At 45.9% G+C, this 17,294-nt stretch overlaps 1 protein-coding gene across 3 annotated transcripts; it reads right to left on the bottom strand.

Annotated features, from left to right (window-relative positions):
* Positions 1 to 2,129: 2,129 nt before the first annotated feature.
* On the bottom strand, positions 2,130 to 17,286 carry BCL9 (BCL9 transcription coactivator). Of its 3 annotated transcripts, none has more exons than XM_060090393.1 (7): positions 17,206 to 17,286; positions 15,920 to 16,236; positions 14,525 to 14,714; positions 13,247 to 13,346; positions 7,239 to 9,480; positions 5,793 to 6,053; positions 2,130 to 4,457 (listed from the first exon to the last, which is right to left on the bottom strand). In XM_060090393.1, the coding sequence occupies exons 1-7, from the start codon at positions 17,256 to 17,258 to the stop codon at positions 3,340 to 3,342; spliced, it is 4,281 nt and encodes a 1,426-aa protein (XP_059946376.1). In that variant the 5' UTR covers positions 17,259 to 17,286; the 3' UTR covers positions 2,130 to 3,339. The 3 variants fall into 3 exon arrangements, with proteins under 3 accessions (XP_059946376.1, XP_059946377.1, XP_059946378.1); XM_060090394.1 differs by having other exon boundaries at positions 2,130 to 4,421; XM_060090395.1 differs by having other exon boundaries at positions 16,142 to 16,236.
* Between the last annotated feature and the right edge of the window lie 8 nt (positions 17,287 to 17,294).

Genomic DNA, 17,294 nt, shown 5'->3' with positions numbered 1-17,294 from the left:
GGAAGCTGCCCTGATGACAGAAGTTGCATCACGATCACAATATCAAGAAGTACAGGAGAGCAGGGAGGCTGGGAGAAATTTTGGATCATAGCTTTAAAATATGTAAAATTGTTTTAAAACTTATTTTCTCTTGCCCCAACCCCTCATAAGGCCCCTTCAGTTATGTTTGCTTGTTTTCATTTATAAGTGCAGATCCTTTAAAAAAGTAATTTTATTTCACATTGTTTTAGGGAAAATACCACATACGCTTCATTAGTCCTTAAGAAATAATGCTATGATCCACACCTCACCACTTACCCCAGAAATGAAGTTACACATCATTATTGCATCTCCTTCAGTTAATCCCAAAATTTTGGCAGGGGCAGGAGTGGGAGAGACTGCCTTGGCTTTCACGGGATTATGTTAACATGAAACATCTTTAACACCCCTTCGCTGATTTTTAAAAAAATCTTGCATCATTAGTTCTCCATGCAAAAGCATCCAACCTCTCAAATGTGATTTTATTTCATAGCAAGAGTGGCAAATTAGAAATTGTTACATTTAAACCCCAAATGAACTTAGTTTATCAGATGTCATCATGATGAAATGTATATGCTGATAATGTAAATGAGGATTTATGAAGGGGTCTTTTCAAAACCCAGCTCCTTTGAAATGGGTAAGTTGGTCTGCACTGCTGCAAGTTCTCCAGCAGGGGGCAGCGCGGAGTGCCACATTCCCCAGCCTCTCCCAGCAAGGGTCCACAAGACTCCTGCCTGCCCTTGGCTCCCTCCTTGGGACAGATGCAAAGGGACCACGCAGCATTAGTGACCACAGCACTGTGAGATGCAGCAGGAAGTGGGGCTGCCCACGAAGCCAGACCAGTGGACAAACGCCAGGTCCCAGCCTTCCTTTCAGGGCTCTCATCTCACGCTCCTCATGCCTAGCTGTTTCCCTGTTCTCTTCTATTACTTCAAAGCCAGAGAACCTAGGAACAGGGCTAAATTCATGAAACAAAATGCTCGTTGTACTCTAATTTCTCCACAAGGTAAAATTTTCACCGCCCAGGACCCTCTGTAAAGATCTGATTGTGTCAGAATTCTTAAACCAGTGAGCCCAGTTTTCTCAACTGCAAATGAGATGATTACGACCTACTTCCTAGGGCCCCTCAAGAATTTGCAAGGGAACGCAAGTAGAGTGGAGGTGACTGGTAGAGGAGGTGCTCAAATTAAATCTCACTTTTGTGGTCTGGGGCTCTTGTGTTACTGAGAAGATAGTGCTGCTGAAGGTGGAAGAGAAAATGACTCTCAGAACACTCTCGGGGAGAGAGAGAAACATTCACAGGTAAAACTCACTGTGGAACACCAGCAGAGCCCAATCTGTACAAGCCTGTCTGCAGACGATTCTGTACCTGCTGCTCCTCGCTTAGATTCTCTCACCTGAGAACAAACACGCACACGGACGCCCACTTGCTTAGCTAAAGACGCCTACAACTCAAATACACACACCAGAACAAACCTAACTGCACAGAAACACAAACAGCTGGTTCCTTAGAGGCGTACATTGCGGGACACACGCTGACGTGCCGAAGGTGTGTGCGTGGAAGTGAACTGTGTAGACTGAGCAGGGCCTGCAGAGGGGACGCGGACAGGCAGTAAGGTGGGGAAGCAGAACGGACAACAGAGACCCACAATTGCGGGTGCAGTAAGAATACTTCAACTTGACAAGCTCCAGGGACATGTCATGGCTTTTCAAATGACTAAAAATATACCTTTGGCCTCTTAATTACTTCACACCATTACACTGGCTCTCACAAAAATTCCCAGTAAAGACCATGACTTGCCTCTAGAGGTGGGGCACGGGGACCAGGGCTGCTCTTCTGCCTATAGCTAGGATTTCCTGATTGGGACAGAAACAGCACAGGATCAGTCTACACAAGTAGTTACTCCTCAACAGCAAGCAATACGCTTCATCTGCAAAAGCGCTTTTATGTACTTCCCCTAACCTTCACCCAGATCAACTCGGATACAAAGCTACTATGCTTCTGGGTCACATGGCAATAAGCCCAATACTGAACAAACAGGAATCCAAATGGACAAAAAAGGCAATTCAATTTTGTAAGAAACAATATATTTTATTTTTCTGACACCACAGCTCTGGTGAGTGGTTTTGTACCAAATTTAATGGAGGTTACACAGAACGTTTGACGCATGGGACGGGGAGGAAAGGGAAGGAAACACAAAATTAAAAACAAAAACAAAATCTTGGATAGCTTTTAGCATCTGTTCCACTCCCACATTAATAAAATTCACTTGGGAATTCCTAATAAAAGGAGAACAGAAAACAAGGTGGGCAGGGAAGGGTAGGTTGGGGAAGAAAAGACGAAGGGCAAAGAAGACCATCGAGCATCCCAAAGACAGACCTTTGCCTCCCAGAGCCGGGACAACACTCGGCATGGAAGGCAAGGCTTCGTTAGATTTATTTTCCCCAAATAACATCGTGTATTGCAGCTGCCAAAGGGAAAAAGAGAGGAGGGAAGCAGGGGGTCACCAGTGGGGGACACAACAGGAGGAAACTCACTTAACCAAGAAGATAGGGAAGGAGAGAGGAGGGAAAACAAGAGAAAAATGTGAAGGTGGGTCTTCAGATTGGGAGAGACAGACAGTGCTGAAGAGCACTTGAACTGAAAAACAAATGTCCTAAGCATCATTATTTTTAAAAAGAAAAATCTCCCCCCTCCCCCCACCCCTCGCTGAACTTAGTTCCTCTTTTTGTGCTTTTCATTAATACTCTGCTCTGAGGTCGTAGTTTGGTTTTTCTATACACTGGAGTTGAAAGAAAATAGTCCAAAGGTCTGAAGATGGATTCTCCACCTAAAGTAAACAGCCCAGCATTCCTGTTCTCTTGTCCCAAAGACTAAAGTCTCTGCTAAAATCCCTTTTACAATATAGTACAGTACACACAAAAAAAATAAAGCCCAAAGCAAAAACAAAACCAGAAAAGAATCCTGGGAGAAGCCAGTCCAAAGGACGTAAACATACAGAGAATGGTGCAACACGTGACCCATGGCAATTCTCAAAGCACGGCTACAGATTCCCAAAAGTAGGTGCCATCATGGGATACCCAAGTCCACAAAAATAATTTTTAAAAAATAAATCTTAAAAAAAACACACCTGTTGATTAAATGAATAATTTGTTTTCAGATAAATCCATACATTCTCGAGTTCCCCCCTCCCCCAAAGCAGCCCTTGGGTCTCTGTTCTCCTATTGCATGACCAACAGTACTCCTGGAACTCCCTCAAAGCAGCTCTCAGGACCTGGAATCTCATCTTGACAAGGATCGGCACATCCAATCTTAGCAGCTTAAAACATCATGTTTCCTGGGTTGCCAGGTCCTTGGCTAAATCCACCCATGCCCACGTCAGCGGCCATGCCCCGGGGCCTCATCTGTGGGGGGATCATGATGTTCTGTTGGGGTCCCATCATGCCCTGCATGGACATCATCATGCCTGGAGAGCCCACAGGCCCAGGGTGGGTGTACAGCCCGGCAGGCCCTCGATCCTTGCCAGGAATCATGCCCACGGCAGCAGCTGGATTGCTCATCAGGGTGGGCTGGCCGGGCATTGTAGATTGTGCTGGTGACATCATCCGATGGTGAGGTCCCATCATGCCTTGCTGGAGAAAGGCTGGTGGTCTCATTGGGTTGTGGCCTGGCATGGATGGAGCTGTACCAAGAGGGATGTCCGGAGTTCCCACTGGCCCTGGACCTCCCATGCCAGGTAATGCTAGTCCCATTCTGGGGGCTTGTTCGCCCATCATCCCCTGCATGTGCGAAAACCCAGGTCCAGGACCCTGGGGCTGTTTACGGCCTGGGACTTCCCCTCGAGGGAAATATTGCAGTGTCTGGCTAGGCTTCTCAGATGGAATAATGCGAGACAGATCAAACTCAGGTATTCCGGTGGCTCCAGGTCGGATGACCTCCTGTAGATCTGGGTCTGTAAACACTGAAGGCATGCTGTTCCCCAAGACAGCGAAGGAGTCAGGACCCCCTGGGCCTCCAGGCTTGCAAAGTGCTGCATCTGCTGAACTTTGGGGCAGGTTGCTGGGGCGGCCAAGGGGCCCTTCTCCTGGGAAACCCATCCCTCCTGGGAAGTTGCCCTGCCCCCCACTGGGGCCATTGTGAGGAAATGGAACCTGCTGTGGAGGAGATTGAACTGGAGGGAAGCCCTGGGGGAAACCCATCCGTCCTTGAGGTACCATCGGAGGCTCCTGGGACCCATGCCCCATGATAGGATTGTGTGACATCAAGCCAGGCCCCATCGGGACCCCATGAGGAGGTATGGTGGGTCCCATGGCATTCGGAGAGGGCATCTGATTGGAGTGAGAAAGTGGCTGGGTCATTCCCATTGGGCTGAGGGTTGGCATTGGAACCACGGGGTTTGGACCTGAAATTCGAGGATTCTGTGTATTAATGCCCATTCCTAGAAAAATAAAGATATCAAAGGAATCAACTTAACCAAAAGCAACTCAGGAAAACTATCATAAATCAAATTAACAAAAAAACCATTGTGCATCAAGTGTGCACGGTACTGTGCTGGGGAAACATACAATGCACAATCTCTGCCCTCAATAAGATTATAATACATTTTGGGGCATACAAACCCAACAGCTCTACAAGACAATATATTATTGAGTCTTAAACTGTAGGACACAAAGGTATATAGAAGACAGCTAGGAAGAAAGTCTCCTGTGTGAAAAGTTACAAGTGAATATGCAAATGAGTACAGTCTTCTTCATTGGAGACATTTAATATAGAAGAAAACAATTTGCCTGGATGACTTAGTATGGTCCTTTTTGGAGAAAGAGGACTAATCAGTCCTATGAGTCTAAGAATCAGCAATAACAACAAGGAAACCAAACAGGCCTTTTTCAATTGATACTTGGCATCACTATTTTATATTACCTTACAGAGAGAGCATTTCGAACTCTACGTTATATGAAATGGTAAAGAAAAGCTAACTTTTAATGGAAAAGGAAAACACACAGGTTCTACTATGGTCTCTGGGACATTTAAATATTTGGTCTCTCCATGGAGTTAGCCACTGAGAATGGTAAGGATGGTGCCTTGTGCCACCCACAGAGCATATGCCCTAACCTGCCTGATGATAAAGAGCATCCCTAACAATCAGAATGGAACTGGAACCGGAAACCCATGGCTCAAAAGTCATGGTCTCTTTACCGACCACCTTCACCATCCCAGATCATGTCCTACTAGTGAGATTTGGGGAGACGGGAGGTGTAGGAGTGAAGGAGAACAGAATGAGTAGGGAAGGGAGGAATTTTATTCTCTCTCTAGTCCTAAAGAAAGTGATTCTCTAGGAAATAGGGGCTTTCCATTGTCTGAAATCCTGTGGCTGCTTGTGGTTTGAGGCTGCCCTTCCAGGAAAATATCTGAGGACTAAAGACATTCCGATCAGCATGTTAAAAAGCTACCGCTCTCAGTTTTGTGCCAGGGGGACCTCCCCAACCTCCACCAAAAAAAAAAGCATCTAGGTACACAGAAGCATCAAAACTTCCATAAGAAAATGACAAGAACTATAAAGAAACCTGCTTTCTTATCAACAAAGACTGAATTAAGCTAATAAAAAATACTGTGATCATTTTCTTCCTCTAGGCAAGACACTTTAGTTTTACTGAAACTAACTCAGATGGTATACTTTTTCAACTTGGTGAACGTCCAGCCATCAAGAAAAGACTTCAAGAAGTTTTTCTTTTGTCCAGAGCTAGCTCCATATCCTATCTTCCTGATTTCTTACCTGGCATATTATTCATTGATGGCAAGTTGGGAGAACGAGCTGGAGGGGAGTCGTCATCTGAGCTGGCCACGGTCTTGATGGCATCGTGGTATAACGGGGTAGAACTGGGCATTGCAAACTTGGACATTCGAGACATCATAATAGACAGTGGGTTCTGGGAAAGGGTCGGCTCTGGAGGCATGGTGTAAGGTGTACTAGAGGGAAGACTTCCCGGGATACTCACAGAGGCAGACTGGCTGGCTGTAGGAGGTGGGGGCCCACCTAGGAGAAGAAAGCAAGATAGAACAAAAAAGGGCAGGGAATTAGATTTCTCTTGAAAGCTACTGGGCCTATCGTTATGAACTAGCAGGGCCAGGAATGAGACAGATGAACAGGACAGTGTTATTAGACCCAGGACATGAATCATCAGTCTCTAGTCAAGCTCCATGTGTGTGCAGAGGGAGACTACAGTGTGAGATGGAGGTGACAGCTCAGCAGACGGGAAGACAAACGCACCAAGAATGCGTAAGAAATATTAGTTCAAACTTGGGAAAACCATGGGTCACAGGCAACTCTTATGCATCTCTTTCCCTTGCCAATCACAATTTAGAATTCGACTCAGGCATTAGTATGCTAGAAAGCCAGATTAGCAATCCCACCCCAGGTACTAACCGCATCGCCCTACACATGCTCTTGATTGATTTTCTGCCACCAAGATGTCTGAACTGAAAAGGTCTGAGGGGGCAACTCCACTGTACTGCTTTTGTGAACTGCTACCCAACGGAGAGACACACTTTAGCTTGGTAGGATAAATCTCCTATCTTATTCTGATTCTAGTCTTTCTCAAGTGGAGACAGCACAGACCTAGTATTTATACCTCAGTGCTCATCTTCCACTGACCACCTCTGGTCCCGTTCACAAAACCACCATCATCAGTGAGAGCTTCTCCTAGGAAGAAAATACTAATAAATTGTAGCTGATCTGTGAGAACAGCAGTTTACCAAGGAGAATGTTTCGGTAACAGTTTCTATGGTCAACACATATTTACGAGAACCACTCAAGTCTCTCAGCAGCCTCCCCTCCTTGCTTGGGATGATACTCAGACTCTCTTGACATGATGAAGGCAGGCCTTTGAAGTGGGTGGATCTAGTATTTAAAGCCACACTTACCCACTGTTGAGACATTCTATTCCACCACCGTGAGTTCACTGTGCAAATGTCAATCATTCAGTGAAATGACACACATTTCCCATTTTCCTCCCAGTCCTGAGAAACATATTCTGCACTAAGTGCATAACCCCACGGAAGTACCGATTATGCACTCTGCCACAAATACGTCCATCCTGGCAAAAGCCCCCTCCTTTGGTTGCATAATCAGGTTAAGACACCAGTTTTCTTAAAGTACGTAAATCAGGCTTTTGCAATCTCTGGCTTTAAGGTGCAACTGTGAGGATGAAAGCATACTGACCTGACTCTACACTTCCCAGCATGGCTGGGGAGGCCATGGTGAGGGGTGCTTTATGGTTTGGAGGGATCCCGGGACTCTGAAGGGGAGGTTTTGGAGAGGAGGTCCATCCAGGTGACGGGGCGGGAAGTGATGGAGACTTGAGGTGAACAGGCGAAGCAGCAGCAGACCCCAAGACAGGGGGGGACTTAATGGAAGCAGCAGCAGCTGGACCCGCCAGCATGCCTGCCAGCTGCGATGGAGTCTGGGGGGACTTGAGGTTCCCCGAGGGCGAGCCCAGCATTGGCGACTGGACTTGGCGCATCGTGGGAGATTTCAGAGGGTTAATGCCTGGGGAATGCACCTGGCTGCCTGCCACAGAGAGATCCACGGGCTTCCGCCCCAGGCCGCGCTGAACAGGAGGAGCGGTGTTGAGGCTAGTCGGGTTACTAGAAGGGTTGAGAGGTAGTGGTGGCATATGACTGAGCCGGCTGTTAGTCCTTTGGTCGGGCCCAATTGGTTCTCTGAGATTCCGCAAGCCACTGTTGCTGCCTGGACCCTGAGACATGGGGAGGAACGGCCTGGGGCCCATGCCATACTCTTGCTGAGGGTGCTCGCCAAAGGGCAGGGGCACCATCTTCTGCTGAGCAGGCAGCATGTCTGCACCGCCGGCGCGGAGTTTCATCATCTCCTCGGGCCCCGCCCCAGCCTCTCTCATCTTCTGAGGTATCATCTGAGAGTTGGATCCCATGTTGACATTTAGACTGACATCTCCCTTCATCCCACTAGGAACCATCCCAAACTCGAGTTCCCGACCGGGGCCCATCTGTGGGGGCATTCCTTTTGGAAAGTCACCCCTAGAAGGGCTCAGCGGGCCCTCCACTGGTATTCGAGGGAAGATGGGATTATTCCCCGGCTCCATGTGTCGCTGGGAGCCAGGGATCATCCTGTTCATCTCCATGCCGGGCCTGATGCCTTCCATGCTCATCCCCGGGGGCAGACCTAGCTGTTTCTCTGCCAGCTGCTGTTGAAACAACTCTTCAGACAATCCTTGGGGGTTTGGGAAACGTTCCCCTCGGCCAGGACCACTGAAGACGCCCTGGCCAGGCGGGAAGTTTCGACTGTCTGGGATTTTTGGCACATCGTCTGGCCAGCTGACTCCAGAAAGACCTGGTCTAGATGCTGGGTTGGGGACATTAGGCCCCTCCATTTCAGAGTTCATCATTCCTGCAAATCCAGGGAGGCGCATCTGGCTCCCTGGCATGTTGGGGTGGGGAGCCATGGCCCTCGGGGGCAGAGAATGGGGCATGCTGATCCCGTCAGCAAAGGGCTCTGCACCCCCAGGCCCCCAGGCCTCACTGGGGGTCATCTGGTACGGAGGGGGAGGCCCTCGGACGACTCCCCGCGGCCCGTGCTGATGGACCATCATGTCCTGGAGGGAGCACTGCTGCACGACCACTTGCTCCTGCTTTCTCCTCTTCTCCTCATAGAACTCCTGCTGCAGTTTCAGCCACGCTATCTGCTCAGGGGTCATGTGATCCAGGTGGTCGGGTCCAATGGGCCCAGACTGCGAGTTCATGGAAGGTGGAACCATTTCATCCGGAGAAAAGGGCACATCTCTGTGTCCCTGAGGGCCAAATGGAGCCCCCACATCTGTCCGGGGCCCAGGTCCCTTACCTAGGCTTTGGGATTGAGCCATCATGGCCTGTATTGGCCCTTCTGTTTTTTTCTGAGGTCCATCTAACACCCCAGTATTCTGCTGGGGTCCCCCACTCTGTCCTCCCGGGAATTCTTTCTCATCAGGGAAAAGCATGCGCTGGATATCTCTGAGCGTTTGTAAGGAGCGCTCCCGGTGCTCCAGCTGCTCCTGAGATAGTCCGTCGGGGTTCTCTCCCAGTGGGGGGGGCTCTCCACTGGACACCGGTGGAGGCGGGGGGGCTTTGGGATCTGCTGAAGAGCTACTGCTCCCCTGGGAAACGGGAGTCACTGCTCGGTTGTTGGGCGTCGAGTTTGGCCCAGTACCGTCTGGCGGCAGTGGAGTGGAGGTGGCAGGGCTGCCTACAGAAGGAATCAGTTTGTTTTCTACCCCAGGACTATCCTGGTCCAGGGGACGCGGGGGGGCGGCAGGCTTGGGTGCTGGTGCCGGAATGGGTGGAGTTGGCTGCAGTCTGGTGTTCTGGGAGGAAGTCTGGTCCTGGTTGGCTGGAGTGGGGGGCTGTTGTGGGAGAGGTTTCGGATCATTCCGAAGGGCAGATATCTGTGTGTTCTGAAGATAAACGAGATTTTAAAAATCATTGGTGAACTGAATAGAAGGGCAATGAAAAGAGCAAGATGTTATAAAGGACTTGTCCCAGCCACATAAATCTACACTGACACTTGCTGTAGAAACTGCTCATGTACAACCCCACTCTGGACATGCAGACATTTTGATTTCTTTCTCACACTTTGCTGTCAAACGGCATCCTCTTTCCCTTGCTGAATAACTTTAAAGCGTGCCAAGGGAAAGCCACACTGCCAAAGTGAATACATTTGAGTATCTATTTCGAGGAACAGGTTTGATATCACATGTCTACTATGTGTTTCTGATTCAGGGAGAGATTAGTTTCTTGGTATGTGGGAGGCTGTACCTAACACCTTTTTCTTTCCCCGAAAGTATAACTGGGTATGTAGACTTCTCATTGTCAATCAAAAAGTCTAATGTTTTCCACTGAAAGAGGAAGTCGTTGTCACCTCCAGCTCTGCACTCTGCCCATCAGAGGCGGGAGGTACGGCCGCTCCACTTCAGTGTCTCCCCTGGCACGGTGACTAGTGAAGTACTCCTCTCCTTGAGTTTCCAGGGGCCTGACATCTCCGATTTCTGTTTTCAGTTTGTGATCACTGATTCCATACGAGAATTTCTACATTAACTGTAGTAAGATCATCTGTAGGCAGGAAGGGTCTGCAGAGAAATCTGAGGCTATCTAGCTCGTGCTGTCTCTTGATCTGTTCTTTCCAATAGACAGCACATGGCCCTTTCTACAGGCTGGATGATTGCCTTATTATTATTTATTAAGTACTGATGCTATACTAAGTCCTGGGTAAAGGCACGCTCACCTACAATAGGTGACACGGACACTGTCAGTGTCTGGAAGAGCGACTCGTAATGTTCTGGGTCTACACCTCGGCACTGCTGGAGGTACTGGTACTAGAGAAGGGCGGTAATGAAGAACAGACGGGCCCAGTCTAGCGACTCCATCAAGAGATCTCTCACCAGCCTCCAGTGAGCCGCGTGATCCCTTTTTGATGTTCACTTGCTCCTACCTGTTCGCTTAATCCAGCCTGTATTTCCAAACCCCTAACACTCTTACTTACATCCCCACCTACTCCCTGGAATGTTTATCAAGGTGCAGATTTGTACAGGAATCATCATGCGTATCCCTGAACACGAACAGTTCACGTTCCGTGGGTATGTATGCACATGTTCCACTTGCTGGTATTCTCCATGCATCTGTGTCTGCAGACCGAGACTGGTGGGGGTAAGACTGGCTGAACTTGGATGACTCTGGATGTTGCAGTGTCCTCTGTCTCTCTGACTCCTTAACTGGAGTGTGGAGGTCACCTTAATTTTCTCTCCAGTGCCAGTTTAAGTTTGGTTTTGTTGTTAAGGGTGGTCACTGATTTCCTACAAGGTGACCGTGACAGAAGAAACAGTTTAGTACCACCCTTTTTATTTTAGATTTGGAGCAATGGTGATTGGACTATTCCCAATTCCCTCCTTATTAACTCCTTTTCCAATTTCATTTTAGTACCAGAGAAGGTGGAGGTGAAAACTGTCTTAATGACTTAAGATCTGTCATTAAGTCAATAAAATGTCAGTTTGAGTTGCAATATACCCTGTGCATTCCGAAACAATATAAATTATAAATAAACAAATATTTTTAAAGTATAAATTTAAAAATATATACATTTAAAATATTATATATATCCATCGTCTACCCTTGAGTAGCAGAGATGCAGAGGGACATGAAATTCTTTTCCTAGGCCTAGGAAAGCCTAAGCCTGCTATGTCACAGGGGGGGACTTCTATGTTCATATACAACAAGGACGAAATGTCATCCATTCTGTATTGAATTGTCACTTCAGTCGTTTATTGTCATTTAACTTTTCCCATGTTTAAGACTCATCCAAGTTTTAGATTTAATGCTTCCTGAACGCAGGGACTGTATCTTGAACCTCTAGTGTCCCCACAGCATTTGGTGCAATGCCTTGACAATGTGAGACACAAGAAATATCTTTTGGTTCAATTTGGAACACTACATGTATTAAAACAACCATTATATGCATTTTCTAATGTAATTTATAGTAGGTGCTTAAGTTCCAGAGAGGAAACGGACTAACATTTACTATAATTTTGGAAATATCAAGCAATTAAAAGCATTCAATGGTTCTCTCACTTTGAAATAAATAAGAATCATTTTGAAAGTCACTGAGACCTTAATTATGGTATCATCAGCATGTACTCCAGTACTTTGTTGCTGCTTTTTCTCTGTTCTTCAAGTAACTCAAGAGTGTTTGCTATTTTTTAAAATCCTGCTCTGTACAGAGGGTCTGAATTCAGAATTTCCCAGAGATGGCTACATGATGGAAATCCTAAGATATCTAAATATCTCCTTTTTTATTTTGTACCTCTTCTCTCCTAGTAATTCATCAATATACCAGCATGTTAGTAGAAAAGGCCAATGCAGTGTGATATGCCTAAAACCACACAATTAGGTTAAATGCTCAGAATGTAGTTTATACCTTCAAGATTATCTCCCATTGAACCTTCATACACTGTTGGTGGGAATATAAATTGGTGTAGCCACTATGGAAAACAGTGTGGAGATTCCACAAAAAATTAAAAATATAACTAACATACAATCCAGCAATTTCAGTCCTGGGTATTTATCCAAAGAAAACAAAAACACCGATTAGAAAAGATACATGTACCCTTACGTTCACTGCAGCATTATTTACAATAGCCAAGATATGGACGCAACCTAAGTGCCCATCAATAGATGAACAGATAAAGATGTGGTACATATATACAATGGAATATTACTTAGCCATAAAAAAGAATGAAATCTTGCCGTTTTCAAAAACATGGATGGACCTAGAAGGTTTAGGCTAAGTGAAATATGTCAGACAGAGAAAGACAAATACTGTATGATTTCACCTACATGTGGAATCTAAAAAACAAAGCAAATGAACAAACATAACTAAACAGAAACAGAGTCATAGATACAGAGAACAAACAGGTAGCAGAAAGAGGAGAGGGCGTTGGGGAGAGGAGAGAAATAGGTGAGGAAAATTAAAAGGTACAATCTTTCAGTTACAAAATAAATAAGTCACGGGTATGAAATGCACAGTGTGGGGAATACAGTCAGTGATTATGTAATATCTTTGTATGGTGATAGACAGTAACTAGACTTATCATGGTGATCATTTTGAAATGTATAGAAATATCAAATCACTATGTGTATACCACAAACATAGTGTTGTAGGTCAATGACCACAAAAAAACAAACAAACTCATAGAAAAAGAGATCTGATTTGTGGTTACCAGAAGTGGGAGGGCTGGGGGAGGGAGAATTGGAGGAGGGTAGTCAAAAGGCACAAACTTCCAGTTATAGAATAAGTAAGTACTAAGAATGTAATGTACAACATGATAAATATAATGAATGCTGCCATATGTTCTATATAAAAGTTGTTAAGAAAGTACATCCTAAGAGTTCTCACCACAGGAAAAAATATATTTTTTTTCTATGTCTTTAATTTTGTATCTATATGAGATGATGGTAGTCATTTCGTCATGTATGTAAGTTAAAGTATACAGTATACAGCACAGTAGGCTGTACACTTTTAACTTATATGGTGCTGTCGGTCAGTTGTATCTCAATAAAACTGGGAGAAGAAAAAAAAGACTATCTCCCTATCAGTGAAATTCACCATCTCCCACCTTTACGGTCACTGCAGAACCTTTAAACCATTATTCCATTTCCAAAATGACGTACCAGAGGGACTGTGCTTCTCTCTGTCTTGCTGTTAGAGATGTTCTGGATGTGGAAAGAGACAATAGTTTCAACCTGGCCCTTCAATACAGCTTCTGCAGCTCTGCAAAGACAGAAGAGATGCACACACTAGGACTTGTTCCTATTTCACTAACTGTAAATCTAAAGCACTTTAACCCGATTAAACTGGTATGAGAGGGGAAGGTGAAGTATAAAGAACCACCAGCAATGTTGAATGAGAAGAAATCAAGAGAAAAAGGTTTTCATTATTTGTCTATCATTTACCATCAAACTTCTGAAATTAAAAGATAGCCATTAGCAAATCTCAAAAGAAGTACTAAAAACCCCAGGATTTTCTCCGTCAAAGCCATCCACTCTAGTAGGTATTTTATAGAGAATCCTAGTTCAAAATCCCAACCCAAGAAGGGTAAAACGAATTCTCACACCTAATAATAATTAAAGGCTGCCAAGACTCATTCTATATCTTAATTTTAAAAACCTTAAATGAAAAAAACTAGGGTATATTCACATTTTAAATAAATAAATAAATATCCATTGATCCATCCATCCACTAGAGACGTATGTACCAAAATGTTCACAGTAGTTATCTCTGTAAATTCCTGAGATTTTTTTTAGTTGTTTACATTTTCTAATTATTCCAAAATGGACATTACTTGTGTCATTTTAAAAAGAATACTAAGTTCAAAACAAACAAACAAACAAAAATTAAACGTGTACTGCAAAAAAAAAAAAAATTAAAGGGGCTTCCCTGGTAGCGCAGTGGTTGAGAGTCTGCCTGCCGATGCAGGGGACGCGGGTTTGTGCCCCGGTGCGGGAAGATCCCACGTGCCGCGGGGCAGCTGGGCCCGTGGGCCATGGCCGCTGAGCCTGTGCGTCCGGAGCCTGTGCTCCTCAACGGGAGAGGCCACAGCAGTGAGAGGCCCGCGTACCGCAAAAAAAAAAAAAAAAAAAAAAAAAAAAGAATACTAAGCTGCAGAAAAGTGTATATTGTGCAATCAATCCCTTTTGTGTTTAAAAAAGTATATATATGTATACAAGCACAAAAAATTTCTGGAAGGAAAGCCAAGGAAGTATCATCAATGGTTGCCTCTGGGGAGTAGGGGTGGGGAGGTTTTATATTTTATTTTACCTCTTTCTGTAGTGTTAACTTTAAGTAATAATACAAGTGGGCAAAAAAAGGATCAATCTTCAAAGGGAATAAGAACTTAGATACCCAAACACGCAAGCCACGCAAATAGCAAGACACAGCCATCAACTTACTTATTGGCCATCTCAGTAGAAAACACATACACCACTTTGGCGGGAGTCTTCTGAGCAGGTGTGGGCTCTGGGGCAGTAGTCTGACCATGGGAGGGGGTGGAAGACCTGGGGACTGTAGCATTTGATGGGGTCATCGAGTGTGGCGTGTGTTGGGAATCCTGGGACTTTATGTGGTCAGCAGAATTACATTCTAAAAGAATGAAAAGAGTCATGTCATAGAAAGAATAAAACTCTTTTTTCTGCCAGCATTTACAGCATCATAATGCAAACACCTTGAGAATTTCAAGGAGGAAGTATCTTGCTAAGAGGAAACCTCTTCTATTCATAAAAACACAAATACACTTCTCCCTAAATGACATTACAAAGCACTCTTCCCCCACCTCCTTACTTCTCTACTATGCATTCTTCAGACATTAGCATAAATGTCCCTCCTTCCTGGAAACCCCTTTTGGATCCTCCTGGACTGGCTGCCCCTGCTAGTTGAACCCAAAGCCCCCTAACTCCCCTTATTTCAGCATTTATCAAATTTTACTGTAATCGCTTAATGATCTGCTGTTTAGGTGCATTCAAACCCTTGAGGATAGCAACTTTTTCTGTTTTGCTGACCATGGCACCCCCAGCCCCCAGCATAGTGCTGGCGCTCGTAACAGGCCTCCTACAAACACCTGAAGAAGAAAGGAAAGACGGGAACGATCACTCAGGTTCTCATTTCAAAATTGGGTCGGGGAGTAACACTTCCACTGCTTGAATACTAGTTTCATGTTCTGGCCTATAGTTAAGATTTTTTATTTTATACTAGGAGGACAAAGCCTAAAACCACAGCCATTGGTCCCAGACTCTTTCTGGCTGACTCCATTCTGGTGCCTACTGTCTCTCTACTACATGTAGCCCCTCGTTCCTGCCAGACTGAAACTGACTGTGACAAACCTGGACTAGTGCCAGGGCTGCTCCTTGTGCCTACAACTCTGGCCAAATGGCAGCCGGAGTGCACAAAACCCAAGTCTTGAAGGATGAATTTGATGGAGAAGAGGAATGTCAGAAAGACTGCCCCAGGGTGGACCCTGGCATAGACAAACTGGAGCTACTGGCTTGACACTTAAGTACAAAGAGCATGGAGGCCAGAAACATCCACAAGAACGTGGCTACGGCCGTGGAACATCCTAAAACGCTTGCATCCTCAAGAGCAAGAAGTCAACAAGGTGGTTCCAAACTATTCTTCAGTTAGTAGGAGAACGACCGGAAATAGTTCCATCTTAAACTGCGAGAACTCCTGAATCTGATGTGCCTACTCTCCCCACTTGGCTGCTATTAGGCTCTCTGGCATCCACCAATGTCAGAGGCCTTTCCTCAGGAATACCTACTTCCCTCTGAGTCTCAAATATCTTATAGACATACCTTTCATGTCAGAGTCATCGTTTGGAGTCCCAGGATCTCTCTGATCAAAGGAGTCGGCGGAAATACTTCGCTCCCTTTTCCCCTTGCCCTTGGCACCATTTCCAGCCCCATTCTTCAGCCCCATGCTCCCACCTGGGCCAGGGAGTGCTTTAGGGGTATGGCCCCCACTCTTGGAGTCACAGGGGGATGGCTGGGATTGGCTGGCTGAGCCCCCCTGTTTACCCTGATTGGAGAATTTGGAATCCAGCTGGGGGTTTCCAGATGGGGACATCACTGTAGGGGGACGGACCATCACCTCCTGCTTTGACTTAGGGCTACTAAAAGAGACAAATAACAAAGGGAGATCAGACAACGGATGCAACTGGGCAGCACAAATTAGGGAGGACTGATTTTTATCATAGGTCAAGGAGACCTGGACCACTAAGTAACCACCCCACCTTTCACCGCAGCCACTTGCTTGCTCCCTCCTCCCCTGCTCTCATCTCAGACCTCTCAACAGAGAGGAGGATCAAGCAGAGTGGCCTGCCAGGTCTTGGGAACCCTAGAGTCACATGGGGACCCATCTCTAGGGCTTCTGTCAATAAAGGACAACGGTTTCTATGTACATAGAGAAATGACTCTCACACTAAGACTAGCTCAGAGTAAACAAACAGACATCGTTAAGATCAAAATACCACCCGCCTCTCGGCTGATGACAAGGAACAGCTGTAACAAGAGACTAGCCTCCCTGCTGGAAAATACGAGCAGGTCCAGGAGAGTGCGAAGAAACCTGCCCATGACTGGCAGGTTGGGGAAACCCTCCAGGACACTACTCCCTGAACAAGCAGTATCACACCAGACCAGACACACTAACCACTGCCGTCAGGGGAGAAGGAAAAAATTATTTTAGGGCATCAGCTTAACTTCCATGGAACAGAGGAAAAAGCCTCACAGTGGGAGTCCAGGGGCTGGTGTTTTAGTTCTAGGACCTTAGGCCTCCTCACCATTCCAGGTCTCGGTTTCCTCATTTGCCAAGTTTAGCTCACTGTACTGACTGGTCTTTAAGGTCTTTTTCTTTATGTTTTGGTGAGGAGAGGGGTGGTAAATAGGAGCGGCCAGGTAATAATGGACAAATAATAACAGAGGAAAACTCTAACCTAAACTCTGATTCACTATTCTATCACTATTTACTTATCTTTTTTTTCTTTCCCCATTCGCTTCGAATTCAACACGTTGTTCCACCAATAAGCATTCATGGTCCACTATGACATCCCCAAGGGGCAGCTGGGCCAGGCCCTAGCCCTCACCTCTGTGTGTTTCCTGATGGAGAGTTCCTCACTTTAGGGTTACTGGAATGCATTGATTGAAATCCTGAGCTTGCAGCCACAAACAGGGA

The sequence above is a fragment of the Mesoplodon densirostris genome, chromosome 2, assembly GCF_025265405.1.
Source record: "Mesoplodon densirostris isolate mMesDen1 chromosome 2, mMesDen1 primary haplotype, whole genome shotgun sequence".
Taxonomy (NCBI): domain Eukaryota; kingdom Metazoa; phylum Chordata; class Mammalia; order Artiodactyla; family Ziphiidae; genus Mesoplodon; species Mesoplodon densirostris.
This window is presented reverse-complemented; position numbering and strand designations above follow the sequence as displayed.

Bases quoted from the DNA above. Each gene is read 5' to 3' on its own strand.
- BCL9 (XM_060090393.1), bottom strand. From the start codon at position 17,258: ATGCATTCCAGTAACCCTAAAGTGAGGAACTCTCCATCAGGAAACACA. The intron at 13,347-14,524 runs GTAAGTTGATGG...CTGTCTTTGCAG, and splicing joins TCTACTGAGATGGCCAATAA to AGCTGCAGAAGCTGTATTGA. The intron at 4,458-5,792 runs GTAAGAAATCAG...TTATTTTTCTAG, and splicing joins ATCAATGAATAATATGCCAG to GAATGGGCATTAATACACAG.